The 15,997-nt window shown below is 49.6% G+C and overlaps 1 protein-coding gene across 10 annotated transcripts in view; it reads left to right on the top strand.

Moving 5' to 3' along the window:
* The window catches only part of ZSWIM8 (zinc finger SWIM-type containing 8), a 135,068-nt gene extending 121,547 nt beyond the window's left edge, over nucleotides 1-13,521 (top strand). For 6 of the 10 annotated variants that reach the window (XM_032778294.2, XM_032778295.2, XM_075072846.1 and 3 more), the window contains 5 exons: nucleotides 267-435; nucleotides 2,735-2,908; nucleotides 8,968-9,087; nucleotides 10,477-10,655; nucleotides 12,514-13,521. In XM_032778294.2, the coding sequence (XP_032634185.1) occupies nucleotides 267-435; nucleotides 2,735-2,908; nucleotides 8,968-9,087; nucleotides 10,477-10,655; nucleotides 12,514-12,717 (846 nt within the window). In that variant the 3' untranslated portion in view covers nucleotides 12,718-13,521. Of the gene's footprint in view, nucleotides 1-266; nucleotides 436-771; nucleotides 1,176-2,734; nucleotides 2,909-8,967; nucleotides 9,088-10,476; nucleotides 10,656-12,513 lie in introns of those variants that run through there. The other 4 variants (XM_032778298.2, XM_075072844.1, XM_032778296.2 and 1 more) reach the window with 3 other exon arrangements.
* Nucleotides 13,522-15,997: the final 2,476 nt, after the last annotated feature.

Here is a 15,997-nt window from a genome sequence, read left to right as displayed (position 1 = left end):
ATGGAGGATAGGTACGTCAGTGGCTGTTAGCCAAGATGGTCTGGGATGTGACCCCATGCTCTGGGTATCCTTAAACCTCTGACTGCTAGAAACTGGGACTGAATGATGGGGGCGTCACTCAAAATTGCCCTGCTCTGTTCATTCCCTCTGAAGCATCTGGCATTGGCCGCTGTTGGAAGACAGGATGCTGGGCTAGATGGACCTTTGGTCTGACCCAGTATGGCTGTTCTTACGTTCCTATGACTGATACCCAGCTTCCTTTCTAGGGTGTCCACCCAGCATTCATAGGAGCACAGTATCCCTATTCTGTAACAACACCATCTCTGGCAGCCACAGCAGTGTCGTTTCCTGGTGTACCTGTCCCATCCATGACACAGATTGCAGTGCACCCATACCATGCCGAGACAGGACTGTCACTGTCTTCCAATGTAGCAAGTGAGTATCTTGGCCCCCAGACTCTGTATGTAATAGAAGTGTGGCATAGTCCTCCCAGATAGGACCAATGCACCTGGGACAGGACTATCACTGTTTTGAAATGTGCCCAGCGTGTGCATCGCAGCCCAGAGATGCACATGCAGAGGGAGGTTAGGCCCATGATGGGGCAACACCTAATGCACCAATCAGAAGTAAACCAGCGAGTGGAACTTCACAGTGTCGATCCATTGAAGTTTCCAGAGTTTCACCCCTCTGACTGAATTGAGGTAGACACTTGCTAGCAGTCTGATTCCAGATAACTGGATGAGCTTTATTTCTCTCTCCTCCCATCTGCAGCCCTTCAAGTAAGGGAAGGCATGTGACATCTGTGGTGCTGTGAGGTCAGCTACTAAAAGAGGTACTTGGAGAAGGAGGCAGCCAAACTTCCGCCACAGAGACTTCCAAGGCCTTTGTCATCTTTGTGAGAGCTTGGAAGTGGTCTTGCCTCAAATGCACGTGCTTAGGAGAGAGGGTTGTGTCAGCAGGAGTATGTCAGGGACAGTCTCTGAGTGACTCTGCTATGCTGCAGTCAGGCTGGAGTTCAGCCAGTGTGCAATGCTGGGAACAGCTGCTGTGTGTGACTATCACTGACTTGCTCCTGTGGGGCATGGCTCTGGCAGGAGAAAGCTGGACCTGGGCTGAATAACACCATCACTTTCTACAAGAGCAGTATTGCATTTGGAAGTGAGCTGGCTCTTACTGTAAGTACTACCAGTGCTGCCCAACCCATAAAGTTCTGGAAGAGCCAGCACAGTGGCGGCATTTGCTGGACACGTTGTCCTCCCTCCCATCCAGATGCTCAGGGAAAAGGGGCTCTTCTTTTTGCTTTTTTTTAAAATGCACTTTCACTCATTTTAACTGATGTAAAAATGACTAGAAAAACCTTGGAGGTCTCAGGATCTTAAAACTCCCCAGGTCTGGTCAGCCCAGTGCCTTTACTTTCAGCTTCAGACTTCAGCTTTGTAGTGGTTGTGACTCTCAGCTTAGAAAAGCAGTTGTTGTTCTCTTCCCTCCTGTGCTAGAGCCTGCAGGCTGCTTGCTCAACCTAGGTTAATGTAAATGAATACAAAGTGCCTCCTTTCTGACTGCCAGGATGTGACTTACCTGAGTTTGGATTCTCTTGCAGTTTATGTACTCTCTGGTTTTTAAAACACTGTTGCCAATGCCTGGGTACCGTTCAGAAAGTGCTTACCCATGTGATGGTGTCTAGCTCTGGGTGATGGCATCTACTCTGAAGCTGTGAGGCATGCCACAACTCTCCCTATTCAGGCCCTTCTCTAGGGGAGATTCAGATAAACTTGGATCCCTTGCCTGACTGCACCTTATTGACTCACTTAATGTTACTTAAGATTGTACATGCATAAATTGACATAACATACCAGCTTCTACCATGTGTACTTGGGGAGATGTCCCCCTCAATTCCTTCTCTGCCCTCACAAAGCTTTTTTAGAGGTTTTCCCACTCTTGCTTGAGTATTGGTTTAGCTTTATTGATGCTTGCTCTGGTGGAAGCTCAGCTGTCATCTCCATGGTCAGAAATGTAAAAGCACCAGTGGCTGGTCTACAATAGGACGCTTGCCATACTGAGCTTTGTTGGAGTGACAGCGATGCTACAGCAACGCTGCAGATGTAGCTGAGGGAGGGGGAGTGGACCCCACCTCACCTACTATTCCACCTTTCTTATAGTATTCCTTCTGAATGACTGTCCCAGCCAACTCTCAGTGAGGAATTCAGCTGAGGTACCCTGGGCAGAGGCCCACCTCCTCACCATCAGAGGTGTTACTTGACTCCAGTGCCTTTACTGGGCTTAACAACTCTCGTGACTCATGCTGCCCTCTCTGTTCAGCTGACTTGACCGCTGTTCACACAGACATTGGTCTGAAACGTTTTTTGTTTTCCTCAAGCCCGAATTGCAAAGAAATCAGATGGTGTATTAGTGAGTCCTAGTGTCTGTAGTACATGGTGTGCAGAGTAGGGCAGGAATGCATGCAAACTGACCCTCTTTAGAAGACTCAGTCCCTGTTTCTTAAGCAAAATATGGGTCTTATTTCCACTCTGTGCCTTATAGCCTAGTTTTTTCCAGTCCACTTAAAAGGTGTATCTGCTGTTCTCCACCAGTATGATTGCAGCTTTCAGATGGGGCAGTTAGCAGGATGGCATGGGTGGAGAAAGGGGTGTGTGTATCATGAGGGAGAAAGTGAGTTAAGAACTTTTTCCTGAGCTTGGTTGTCTGTCCTCATGCTGCTGTTTCTTCTTTCCAGTAGGGAGTGTCCATGCAGGGTCAACATTCCCAGCAATTCAGGGGGCTCCCTTGACGGCTCTTTCCTCGCAGCCCAACTCTCTTGTTACAGGGGGCTTTCCTTCAGAGGATGAACAGCACAGTCAGCCTGTGAGCCCCCAGGGTCTGCACTACCTCCACTCTGCCTACCGAGTTGGTAAGAACAGCCAATCGTGGCTCCCATGGCCCTCTCGAGAGGGATTCAGGGCAGGGCTGCAGGAGGCTCTCACCGCTGTATGGTAATTCCCTACTGCACCAGTCTGGTGATGATGGCACCATGGTCCCCTGGGGAAGGCTTGTTCACTGTCACATGTTGATTCTGAGGTGTAGAGGCAGAGCAGTTTCAGACTGTCCAGTATCTCTACTGGGCACTGTCAGTCTGCTGTAGCTATGCAGACAGGAAAAGTAGATAGACATGCAATGGGGATACAGTCCAATAATCCAGAAAATGGATGTCCAGGAGTTTGGTAGGTTATGAAGGGGATGAAATGAAATACAGCTCTGCAGGCCAATGAGTGTTCACCAGCCATGCAGGAGACTGGGATTCAGTTTCTGCTGCTCCTAACAGAGCTGTTAAGCTATGGCCATGCCTCCACTTCTCGCTCTCCCTGGGCTACGCATGTGCCCATAGGGATTCCTGGGCAAACTGGCTACAAGACAATAAATAATCCCCCAGAAACCCGACCTGGACTGTCACTGGCCTGGGGGTGTTGGAGCCCCAGGGCCTGTGACTGGTCACAGATCATATTAATTTATATGGTGCTGTAAATTTTACAAACACGTTCCCTGAAGGGTGTCTACTGTGAGACAGGGACGACAGACACAGGACAGTAGGTTGGGGCAGGGAGCGCCAGGGTAAATCTGGGGAGAGAAACTGGAAGGGAAGGGTGCCTGGAAGAGAAGTGGCTTTTCAGGAGTGCTCTGAGGGAGGAGAAGGTGCTCATCAGCCTGTAATGGGGGGAGTTCTTTGCGTGAGTGCATGTCTATTCCACTTCAGGGGTGCGCAAGCCTCATACACTAGCATCGGAGATTTTTCCTTTAGCGGTACCTGTCTGTGTGGCCCATGCACCCTTGGCAGCCTTGTGCTGCTGTGCCATGGTATAAAGGGCAAAGCTGCCCCGAACCCCCCTCAGATCCTTACCGCCTGTGATGGTTGTTGGTGCTGTCTACCTTGCTATGCAAGTGTTCCCTCTGTCTGAGTGTTTATACTGGGTGTAGTTTTTTTACTAGTAGGTTTCTCTTTTCTTCAAACTGGTGTATTAAATGCACACTATGGTTACTGGCAGTTTGGGGTCCCAACACCCAGTACCAGGGCATATGTCAGTCCCCAGGCTTCAAACCTTGTGATGGATGCAAGAAGTCAGTGCCACTTAATGACCTGTGCTCCAGGTGTTGAAGTGCCTAGGAGAAGCTCACATCAGGGACAGGTGCCAAATCTTCAGGGACTTTAAGCCCAGAACTGAAAAGGACTGGGAGGTCAGACTAAAGCACCTTCTTATGGAGACAACTCAGCGCCTACCTTCAGCCTTCCTGTTTTGGGTGGGAAGGCACCAGGCTCCTCTGCTTTAGGTAGGAGCATTCCTCCTGTCATGGCAGAGTCTTGATGCTGATCATCATCTCTGGTAACAAAGAAGCAGCACTGAAAACTGCACAGAGGGACCTGTTGTCTAGGAGATCATGGTCTCTGGCACTACAGTCTAACGAACAAGCTGGGAAGAAGGGTAGCGTGTGCTTGATGCCAAGGCACTCCCCAGTCCAGACAGCTCCAGCACTGGTATGGGTGCCGTTGAGACCAACCTCTGAGAAATACCATTCAGTGGTATCATCATCTCTTCCTGTGCTGTCAGTGCTTGAGGCATGTGCTGCAACAAGCCATCTGCTGAGTCTCTTGGTGCCAGCTATGCCGGCAGTTCAAGAGACATCTGATCCGGTACTGAGCGATTCTTGCATGTATTTACCAGCTACAAGAATTCAGTATCCAGTTTGGCAGGCGCTTCTGGACACTAGGTACCCCCTTGTACAGTACTGTCGAGACGCAAGCAGGCAAAGATTTCCCTGATTCTGTCCTCTCCAGACTCCTGGCACCAAGAGTCTCCGCACCTCCTTGGTCGGATGATTCAGGATCATTGTCATAGTCAGAAATTGGGTTTTGTGTGTTGCAGCCACATCACATAAGGCATCATTCTCCTCCAAGTCACCTCGAGTATCGAGCAGAGCCTCTGTGTTGGTTGGCCAGTAGGGAGCCGCTTTGTGACTGTATCAGTGGCTCTCTTGGAACCTGTGGGGGTTTTCCTCCAGATTATCTATGAACCCTCTCTCCTCTGCATCTTCCAGCAGATGTCATAAAGCTGCATGGCAAGAGCTCCAGGATGCAGCTTCCGGTACCGAGCTTGGTACTGAACACGGGTGGTCTGCATCAGTGACTCTCCCTTTGGAGGAATTGGAGGAAGCTCCACCTCCGCCAGCCTTGGGTGTGTCCTCCTGATTGCCCGATGGGCGGTAGCATACAATATTTCCTCACCACCCCCAAACGATCACAGGGCCCACCAGGGCTGCTTAAAGAGGATGCCTTCCTCCAGAGATATCCCAGTCTCCTGCATGGTTGCTGAATGCTTGTTTGTCTCAAGGACAAGGGAAAGGTTACAGGAGAATATCACCTGTGCTGCCTCTTTCATTCGCCGTGAGCTCATCCAAACAGCTTGGGAACACCAAGCAGTTAGTTTGACATTCTCATCAAGGACAGGTTCCCAGTTTCTCCTACCTGGTGTTTTCCAAAACACTACCCTGCTTCCTAAGTGATTGGTCCCACATCCAAAGCCTCACACAACCAATGAGAAGAGGCAGCTGCACACCATGGCATTCTACCTGGAACACACCAAACCCTTCTGCAGATCAACCCAGCTCTTTATTGTGATAGCACAAGGATTAAGAGTCTTCTGGTGTCCTCTCAGAGGATTTCAAATTGGATTACCACCTGCATCTGTACCTGTTACGCGCTGGAGCCGGCTGTGTCTCCACCGATATTGAAGGCTCACTAGACTAGGACTAAGCATCTTCCGCTGCCTTCCTGGTGCACATCCCTATCCAGGACATCTGCAAGGCTGTGACGTGGTCTTTGGTACACACATTCACAATATATTATGCCATTACCCAGCAAGCCAGAGATGATGCTGGAGTTGGCAGAGCTGTGTTGCAATCGGCATGTTCATAAACTCCTACCTGCCTCCGATGGTATTGCGTGGGAGTCACCTGTAGTGGAATGGACATGAGCAAGCACTCGAAGAAGAAAAGACAGTTACTAACCATTCGTAACTGTTGTTCTTCGAGATGTGTTGCTCATGTCCATTCCATGACCCGCCCTCCTTCCCCACTGTCGGAGTTCTGGCAAGAAGGAACCCAGGGAGCTGGTGGTGCCTCTTATACCAGTATATTCGTGTGCTACTCCATAGGGCGCCAGAGCCGGTCCCCTACGGACACCACTGAGAGAAAAACTTCTGACACTAATGCATGTGGCGAGCATGCACACCTAATGTGGAATGGACATGAGCAGCACGTCTCAAAGAGCAACATTGATGAAAGGTAACTGTTCTTACAGATAACACTGTAGGGATGCTCTGTGTGAACAGAGAGTGGCAGCCAGTCGTTGCTTCTGGGCCAAGAAGCAATACTGCTTTGGGAGTTTTGCATCAACAGTTCAATCCGCCTCAAAGCCTCTTGCCTTCTGGATGTCCAGAAGAGTCTGGCAGACCTGTTGAGCAGATCATGTACCAGACACCATGAGTAGTCTCTCCACCCAGATAAAATCAGACACATTTTCCAACCCTGTGGTGTTCCCCACATAGACTTGTTTGCAACCCAACGACACATCAACTTTATTCATGAGAGGTCATAGTTTGGGGTCTCTGGACACTTCTCTCTTGTCATGGAAAGACAAATCTAATGTCTGCATACCTTTGGTTCAGTTTCTACCCTGGGTGCTCTTAAAAACCAAACACTCCCATGCTTGTATTATACTCATAGCACTGGCGTGGCCTCACCATCATTGGTTTTCTACACTGCTGATCCTCTCTACCTGGGTTCCACTGACACTACTGCCAGACCTGGACCTGATCTTGCAGGACCACGGTCACCTCCTTCATCCCAACCTGGAGCCCTTCACCTTACAGACTGAATGCTCCCTGGATAATACCTCAGGAGGAGTTCTGTTCAAGGGATGTGCAAAATGTCCTCTGGAATAGTAGAAAATCTTCTAGGTGCACTTATCTCTTGAAGTGGAAAAGATTCTCCCTCTGGTCTCAGCAAAAAGGTGTTTCTTGGTTCCAAGCTCCGATACAACATGTACTGGACTATTTGTTATACCTGCAACAGCAAGTTCTGCCCATTAGTTCCATCAGGGTGCACCTAGTAGCTCTCTCTGCTTTCTGCTGTCCAATTGGCAGTCACTCACTTCTTTGCAACCCCGTGTCACTTGTATCTGCATCCGATCCGCAAAAATGACCTGCAGATAGCCACAGATTTACAGGGTTTTAGACATAAAATTTGGATCCGCAATCCGCAGAAATGGATATCTGTGGATATGAAGCGGATAGAGATCTGCTAATCCACAGCTATCTATTGAAGTCTGTTTGGTCAGAAGGAACTGAGGGGACTCGGGTCAGGAGTAGCTCTGTCCTTTGTCATTGTGTAGCAGCGTGAGCGGAGGGTACATGTGCTGCCCCGACAGGTACTGTTAAGGGAAAAATCTCTGGTGCTAGTGCACTGGTCACACACATCTAAAGTGGAAGGGACATGTGTAACACATCTCACAGAAAAACAGGTACAAACAGGTTAGTAACCGTTCTCTGATTGCAGCCACAGAGGCAGGATGATGACAGTCACCGAGTGGAAGCGGTAAAAGAGAGCACTGAATCATGAGGGCTGAGAGGGAGCACATGTTGGGGGGAATGGGGTGGAGGCCTGTAGGGGAGGACAAGGAGCTTGAAATTGATGCTGTAAGTGATAAGCCAGCGAGAGGATGAGGGAGGGCACAGCTAGGAAGAGAAGTGACCAGACTGGAAAAGCTGAAATGACAGAAGTGTGGGCATTGCAGCATAGCTGCATGGTCTGTCTCTTGCAGCTGAATGTGTTGCTTTAGATTGTCTGTTACTGCCGGACCACTGTGCCCTGTTCTGGTGTCCGCAGCTCAGGAATGGTTAGCTGGAGAGGGTTCAGAGCAGAGCTACAAGTACAATTACAGGACTGGAAAATGCACTCAATCTGGTTAGCTTAACCAAAACAAGATTAAGGAGTGACTTGATATGATTAGAAGTACCTATATGGACAACAAATACTGGATAATAGGCTCTTCAGTCTAGCAGACAAAGATACAGTAATGTGCAAAGGCTGGAAGATGAAGCTAGACAAATTTGAGACTGGAAGGAAGGCACAGATTTTTAAGAGTAAGTAATTAACTGTTGGCACAATTTACCATAGGGTGTCGTAGATTCTCCATCACTGGCGATTTTTAAGTCAAGATTGGATGTTTTTCTAAAAAAACATGGTCTAGGTCAAACAGGAATTATTTTGTGGAAGTCCGATGGCCTGTGTTATGCAGGAGGTCAGATTGCATGATCACAGCTGTCCCTTCTGGCTGTGTAAGCTCTGAGTCCATGAACAAAGGGGAACCAATAGCAATGCTATTGAGATGTGCTGCTAGGATACCAAACTGCCAGCTCACCTAGCAAAACATTTGGGGCCCAGTATGCAACCAGAACTGTCAAGAGTGCTAATTAAGTCCCTTTGCAGCCCCAGGGAGCTCTTTGCTATGCAGAGATTTCCAGCCTGGGATTGGTATGGGGTTGCTAGCTGCCCTTCAGCTCCACCTGTGTTAGTTATCTTCAGGGTGTGCACTTTATCTCCTGGGGAGCTGTTTGGTGCCAGGGGATCTGCTCTGTATGCACTGGTGGTGTAACCATGTCAGTCTCAGGGTATCAGAGAGGCAAGGTGGGTGAGGTAATGCCTTTTATTGGACAACTTCTGTTGGTGAGAGAGACGGGCTTTCAAGCTTACACAGAGCTGTTCCTCAGGTTTGGGAACTGTACTTGTTGAATCTGATGTCAGCCTACAGGATGGTATAGCGCTAGGTCAGTTGGATAGGGGAAGAATCTCCATGGGGCAGGGTGCCTCTTCCTTGGTTGTTTGGAATGCTGTTTGACTCTGACTGTCCCCTTCCTGCAGGGATGCTGGCACTGGAGATGCTTGGCCGGAGAGCTCACAACGACCATCCCAACAACTTCTCCCGCAGCCCGCCCTACACAGAGGATGTGAAATGGCTCCTGGGGTTAGCTGCCAAGCTAGGTAAGGAGCAGGGGCGCTCTCTGGCCCTTGCACGCAGGGTTCTGTGCCCTGGAGGAAAGGCCCTGTTTTCTCATCTCCTAGGACAGAATCAGTGGGCCACAGAATTGAACAACTGCACCAAGAAAGAGTTGGTTGGGTCCACTTCTGCCTCTGTTCTCTGGGGTGTTTGGGAGAATCCAGCTCCCCTCAGCCCATTCAATGGTGACCTCTCTGGATTCTGTAGCAGGTTAAGGATGAAATTCTAAGGTGCTGAAAGAGTACATGGAGTTGGACAGGACACAGTGCTCCAATAATTTCATTAATTGGCATTTTCAATGGCCCCTAAGTGTTGCAGTCCAGACACAGACCTAAGACACCCTGTACCACCCCTGCCTTTCCTGGTATTCATGCTCTCTGAGACCTCTGTAGTGATAAATGCCTGACTCACCAGGAGAACTGCGTGGAGAAAGGCAATTCTGTTTCACTGAGGATTTCGATATTTCCAAACTTACTTTCAATAAAGAACAAAAATTAAAAAAAAGGAAATTCTTTGTGAAAGAGAGTGGAGTCCAGGGGCAAGTGGAGTGCACCACAGCTGTGGACCCCTGGAAGCCTTGGCTCTCCAGCCCTGGGGCAGACTGCGTGGCTGGCTGCCCTGGGACCATGGAAGCCTGGGAACCCCACATGCACCCTGTCTGGTTTCTTTGGTAGTTCAGCAAAATGGCACCATCTCCACAAAACATTCTGATTTTGCCAGCTGGCAGATTGCAACAAAATGATGTTCCATCAGGATTTCTGAACAGCGCGTGTCTCCAGTTCTATTTCCCCAGCCCTCTTTGGTCTGGTCTGAACAGCAAATTTCTGATTCTCTCACTTAGCCACCCCTGCCAGCAGGAAGAGCAGGCATAGACGACAATGCCCAAAGCCCAGCTACACTAGGGCTTCCACTGTTGGTGTCACTGGGAAGCTGCACTGGTCACAGTGCAGTGGTGGAAACTCCAAAATTGTCCAGTTTTATCAAGGACTTGATGTTGTGTGTCCACATGTCCCAGGAGGGAAAGCAGAGGGAATGAAAATGGAGGCTAGCCAAGTATCTTGCTAGTTGGAGTATCCCTCCAGTGCACAGTTTCCTTTCATGTTCCTTTAAAGGGATGCAAGTTGGGAGCCACACCAGGAGTGGGGCCATCTCTGCTCACCCCGATAGATACTTGCGAGTGTGAACGCTTGTCCGCTGGAGTGTGGTTGTGTTTCCTGGTCTCTGCCTCTCCCTCATACGGGAAGTGCAGCTTCAGATGCTGGTCTCTCAAACTGGAGCCAGTGCTGCAAACTTGGGAACTGCTTGATTTCTCATGGGTTGCTTTCTCCTCTCTCCTTGACATCTTGTTGCTCTTGCCCCCCTTCCTTGTGCAGGTGTAAACTATGTACATCAGTTCTGCGTTGGCGCAGCCAAGGGGGTGCTGAGCCCTTTTGTGCTGCAGGAGATCATCATGGAAGCACTACAGAGGCTCAACCCTGCCCATGTCCACAACCACCTACGCACTCCAGCCTTCCACCAGCTGGTGCAGCGGTGCCAGCAGGCGTACATGCAGGTAGGGTGCTGCCTGATCCCCTGCTTCCAAAAGCTGCCAGGCCAGTTTCTCTGCAACTGCAGGCACTGCTCTGGCACGAGGAGGGAGGGGAATTGATTGGCTGCTCTGATTTGGGCTGATCTGTCTAGCTTTCTGAACTGGTCTCCAAAGTACGCCACAGTACCCATTCTTCCCCTCCCTGTCCTATCAGTACCTGCCAGCTGGAGTGTTTGCCTCAAGGTGCCTGCTCCTGTCTCCTGCCCTGTGGGGGAGCATCTGACGCCATTGCTCCATGCACCCTGCACCTTTCATTGTTCTCTTCCTTACCCACTTCTTCCTGTCTCCAAGTTCTACCTTATTTTTCACTCTTGCATCCTCTTTCCCCCCGCCATCCCACTCCAGGTTTTCTCCCCACATCTCCTGCCCAACCTGGCTGCCTCTCTCCCTCTGTCTGGGTCTTCTCTCTTACCATTTGTGGCCCCCCTTCTTCAGGCTTCCAGACTCCTTTCTACCCTTCACCCCTTCTCCCGCATTCCCATTCACAGGTGTGTAGAGGAGGCAGGCTGGCCAGTGGCCCTGAGAGTGCCTAGGTATCCTGGGGTTTATTGAAAACAGGATAAATCCCAGTTTGTGGCCAGCTGGGATAGCAGGGCTGTACCTCCGACCCAGGGCAGTCCTGGCAAAAATGGCCAGGGACCAACCCACACACCTGTTGCTCCGTGAATAAATTATCAGAGGGGTGAGGACACTGATCTAAAGGCTCTGTTGAATATACTAACCTGCCACCTTGAGGCTGTTTGGTGTAACAGATCTCTGTGTGAGAACTACCGAAGCTTGACTTGAAATGTTTTTGCAAAACACGTGAAAGGAACATCCTCTCATGCACTGGGCCAGCAGCAGTGGGGCCTCAGCCAGGAGACTGGTGGGGGTGACTGATTCAGGCCCCTGGAGCAGAAATCATGGAGTTACCCTGCAGCAATTTAGCATCAGTGTTACTCAAGAGGGATAGGTTTCAGAGTGGTAGCCGTGTTAGTCTGTATCAGCAAACAGGGAGTGGTTGGGTCATTACAAAACCTAAACTTAATTTCCCCAATACTAATTTCTCCCAACTGTTACTCACACCTTCTTGTCAACTGTCTGTAATGAGCTACTCTCTTACCACTTCAAAAGTTATTTTTCCTCCGTTGGTATCCTGCTGTTAATTGATCTATCTCGTCACACTCGGTAAAACAACCCCTATCCTTTCATGTATTTATATTTGCTCCTGTATTTTTCACTTCATGCATCTGGTGAAGTGAGTTCTAGCCCATGAAAGCTTATGCCCAAATAAATTTGTTAGTCTCTAAGGTGCCACAAGGACTTCTTGTTTTTTCAAAAAGGATAGCTTCCCTTGCCCTGGTAGCAGTGGAAAGGAGGTGTGGCACAGACACCGTGAACATGCTGAGGTGGATGGAACTATAAATGGCCCTTGTGTGTAACCTGCAGAATGCACATGGCCTGGTGGAGGCTGCGCGTGTGGAGCTGACTAGGATCTGGGGGATTTCCTTATCTCATGGGCATTTTCTGTGCTGCACTCTGATAGGTTCTCTCCTTCAGGAGCTTTGTAGTAGCTGCCTGTTGCAGAGTAAGGTGGGAGACCTGGATTTTCATTCAGTGTCCCTGTTGGTTTCCGTGGGTGTGAGGCATAGCAGTGTCATCTGTTGTAGCAGCTAACCTGCTGGTCAGAGCCTCTGAGTCTTGGTGCTGGTGTTGGTAACCCTTATTGCAGAATCCTGTGATGTTTCACCTTGGGAGCAATTGAGCCCTGCGCTGAGCACTTCACAGCCAGTGTTAAGGTGGAGAGAGCAAACATCTGAATGCTGTCTCCTTGTCCCCCCAGTACATCCACCACCGGTTGATCCACCTCACCCCAGCTGACTACGATGACTTTGTGAATGCCATCCGCAGCGCCCGAAGCGCCTTCTGCTTGACTCCCATGGGCATGATGCAGTTCAACGATATCCTCCAGAACCTAAAGCGCAGCAAGCAGACCAAGGAGCTGTGGCAAAGGGTCTCTCTGGAAATGACCACCTTCTCCCCATGACAGCAGGCAGAAAGCTACAGACTTGCAGACCCCCACCCTGGGTAGCTTTAGTTCCAATCACACCATCGTTCCTTATGGTGTCTTTTTTATTTTAGTTTTAACTTGTTGGAAACCACTGATCTGATGTATTTATACCGTGACATTCCTCTCCAGCGCCACCGCATAGCAGTGCTCAGCTTCACTTGTTCTTCCTCCGACCCCCCGCAGGCTACGGCCTTCATAAAGGGGAGAAAATGAGAAGCAGTTGAGCTGGCTTCCCTGCGGTGTATCCTTGATTTCAATTCGAGGCTGTCCACGAGCGGTTTGCAGTGTGTGTGCGCGTTTGAGGGCGGGGAGAGTCTGTCTTCAAACAAATATTTATTTTGGCATTTATAAATGTGTAAACTTCTTTTTTTTGTATGGGCTTCTCTCTCTCTTCACATGCCAGCTTCTGTCAGGGAGGCTGGGGCCGCGCTCTGCAGAACCAGAGCTCCCAGGCCATTCCTCGCAGCACCCCCTGCTGAGAGAAGCTGGAGTAGCAGGGAGCTCCTCGATGCCTAGCCATCTTCACAATTCCCTGCATCGGCTTCTGATGGGAGAGGCTGGGACTTGGAGAGTCGTGCACCGGGACTGTGCTCAGCTGCCTGGAGGCCTGGCTGAGCGGCTGGGGCTCTTTTCCAGGAGTGTTGCTGCCTGGGCACTGCTGGCTCCATCAGATGTTCTGAGTTGTACAATCGTGTTCCTTTGGCTGGGGTATTACTCTCCTGTAATCAATTTCTTATCCCTGGTCTCTTCTCGTTTCCTGATTAAACACTCGTTTTCTTAGATGGATTCTCTCTTCTCTTGGCTCTGGTGGAATGTTTCTGCCGTGGGCCAGTGATCGCTCTTGAAGGGCTCACAAGTAGCTGTCGCACTTGGGCAAATCCAGGCTGGGAGAGGTGGGCATGGGGGTTGTCGCTTTCAGTAAAACCGTGGCAGGCTGGAGAATCTTTTGCCTGGCACAGCACTGGAAGAGGACTTTTCTCCAAGCCGTTCAAAAGACAGCACCTTAACTGGCCTCTCTGTCGGGGGCTGGGGAGTTCCTTCTCAACTCTCATGGCTGAGTGTAAAAGGAGTGGGGATTCCTGTGTGTTCTTGCTTAACTTCACTGGCCATCAGGGCTTGAATGCCAAGGCTCCTGTTTGTTAATTTATTAATGAGCGATAGAGTAATTGGCTCTTACTGTGCATAGAGCGTCACATCTCTCCAAAGTCCCGTACTAACAGAAACTACTCTCCCTTAACCACACCTAACCTTTATATGGTATGTAGTGAAAAATATTAGCTCTCTGCTTAGTTTGGCGAGATGCTCAGCTGAATAAGTGGGCAAGACTGTGGTGGACGTGCTACAGAATGTTCATTTGAGAAAACATTTCTTTTTATATCAAGGAAACGTAAAGAGTTGCTGTCATGTTAAATAGACATGTTAAAAAAAAATCCTTTCATGTGTTACTGCTGACTCCTCAGATCATTAAACCTGAAAGGAAATTAAGAATCTCTTGCACTTTTCACTAGTTGTGCATTTTGCTCTTCATTTGCCTTGGCCAGTACCAACAAAGTTTCACTCTGGCTCTTCCTGCGTTTGGGCTTCAAGTGCCATTGGGGGATGTTTTAATCCAAACGAGCTCCAGTGACATTTGGAAAAAAGTCATAGATTTTAAAGCCAGAAGGGACCATCACGAGTGCTGGAGAATCCAGTAAGTTGTTCCAGTAGCTATTGATGAGAACAGTTTAAGTTCGGTGGTAATACTCAAGTGTTGGTTTTCCCCTGCCTGAGGCCCCTGTTAAAAGCTCCAACATTGCCCTTTTGTTTCCTACCCTAGACAGGTGAAAAACAAATTAAAAAGCTGCTGTAATAATGAGCCTCCAAAACCATCTGTGTTTGAGAGAGGTGAGGTTTTTGCTGGTATCTCACTGAATGTGAATTCAAACTTTGGTCCCCTTATGAGCCCTGGAGCTTTCAGTACCCTGGCTATCCACTCAAGTACGCTGGGAGACCGGCATTGTAAAAGGTAACGGGTGGTGCTGCATAATTGATGACTGGGTTTGACTCAAGTTATCTGCAGTGCTGAAAATGGAGACAGCCAGGTGATCCAAAGAGAGGTTTGGGTTCCTGGCACATGGGTATGCTCTCTGTGCTGGGAGGGGGTTGTCCAATCAAAGTAGGGCTACCTCCTGGGGTCAGTGCTAGGTTATCAGGAAGGCTCTGAAAGAAAACTGTTTCCCAACCTTCCCCCAGGTTTAAGTGAAGAACAGTGGGGGCGGGACAGGGGAGACAGAGGAGAACATTTACTATTATCTCTAAGAAATGCAGGAAGTACAGGAGAAAGCAGCAAAGCTACACATCTTACACAAATGCTAGGAGCACAGGTGATAGTCCTGAGTTGAGGATGTGGGTTTAGCGTGAAATGTGCGATAAAGGGAAAGGCAGAGACTTGGTTAAACCACAATATGGAGTTGGAGACTTCCAGCGGGGAGATGGTGGTTCAAGTGAATCTAGACACACACAGTCAGGAGGAGGTGGCAATGCAGAGAAAAGTAGTATCACCAGGATCCGTAGTTTGGGCTGACACAGCAGAGACTGCGTGTATGAGGTTAGCAGGGAATTTCTGGCTGGAAATGTACTAGCTCTAATTCGATGTAGCCCCTATGATCTCTGTAGCCAAAGGGAGGTAGTGGGACAGGTGATCTTTTTCTGTGTGCATCACCGTGTATGTCTGACAGTGGTGTCTTGTACTCGTTCTCTTTTCTGCTTCTGGGGGGGAGAGGGAGGGCCTTCTATGTTCATGTGAATGGCTACTGCTCCCAGCATAGGGAGGGGAGCTGCGGCCACACCAGAGCCTCAGCAGGCACAGCAAAAGGGATAGGGGAGTTCACCAGATGGATGGGATCTCACTCAAGACAAATGTGGACTGAGCAAAATGGCCAAGCCAGGCAGGGGTCCGGGTAAAAATAGTTTTAGGGGGTTTTGCCTGTCTCTCACAGGACTAAGGCTGCTAGAAACCGTCTCCCTGAGCTATGCTGGAGTCATGTCTGAGCGCGAATAGGAGCATTTAATGAGGAAGGTGTTTTTCCCGGCCATGCTGCACTGACACTTCCCTCCCCAACCTCCCTCAGGGAGCCAGTGGGGGCTTGGGTGAATTGGGGGGGGAATGCAGGGCCAGAAAGGCAGTGGAGTTCAGAGGTGATGGGGAGAGGGAGGCAAGGGACAGTGAGGGTGTGGGGTGAATCCTGCCGCGTGACCAGAGTTGAGAATCAGGGCC

The sequence above is a fragment of the Chelonoidis abingdonii genome, chromosome 16, assembly GCF_003597395.2.
Source record: "Chelonoidis abingdonii isolate Lonesome George chromosome 16, CheloAbing_2.0, whole genome shotgun sequence".
In the NCBI taxonomy this organism is placed as follows: domain Eukaryota; kingdom Metazoa; phylum Chordata; order Testudines; family Testudinidae; genus Chelonoidis; species Chelonoidis abingdonii.
This window is presented reverse-complemented; position numbering and strand designations above follow the sequence as displayed.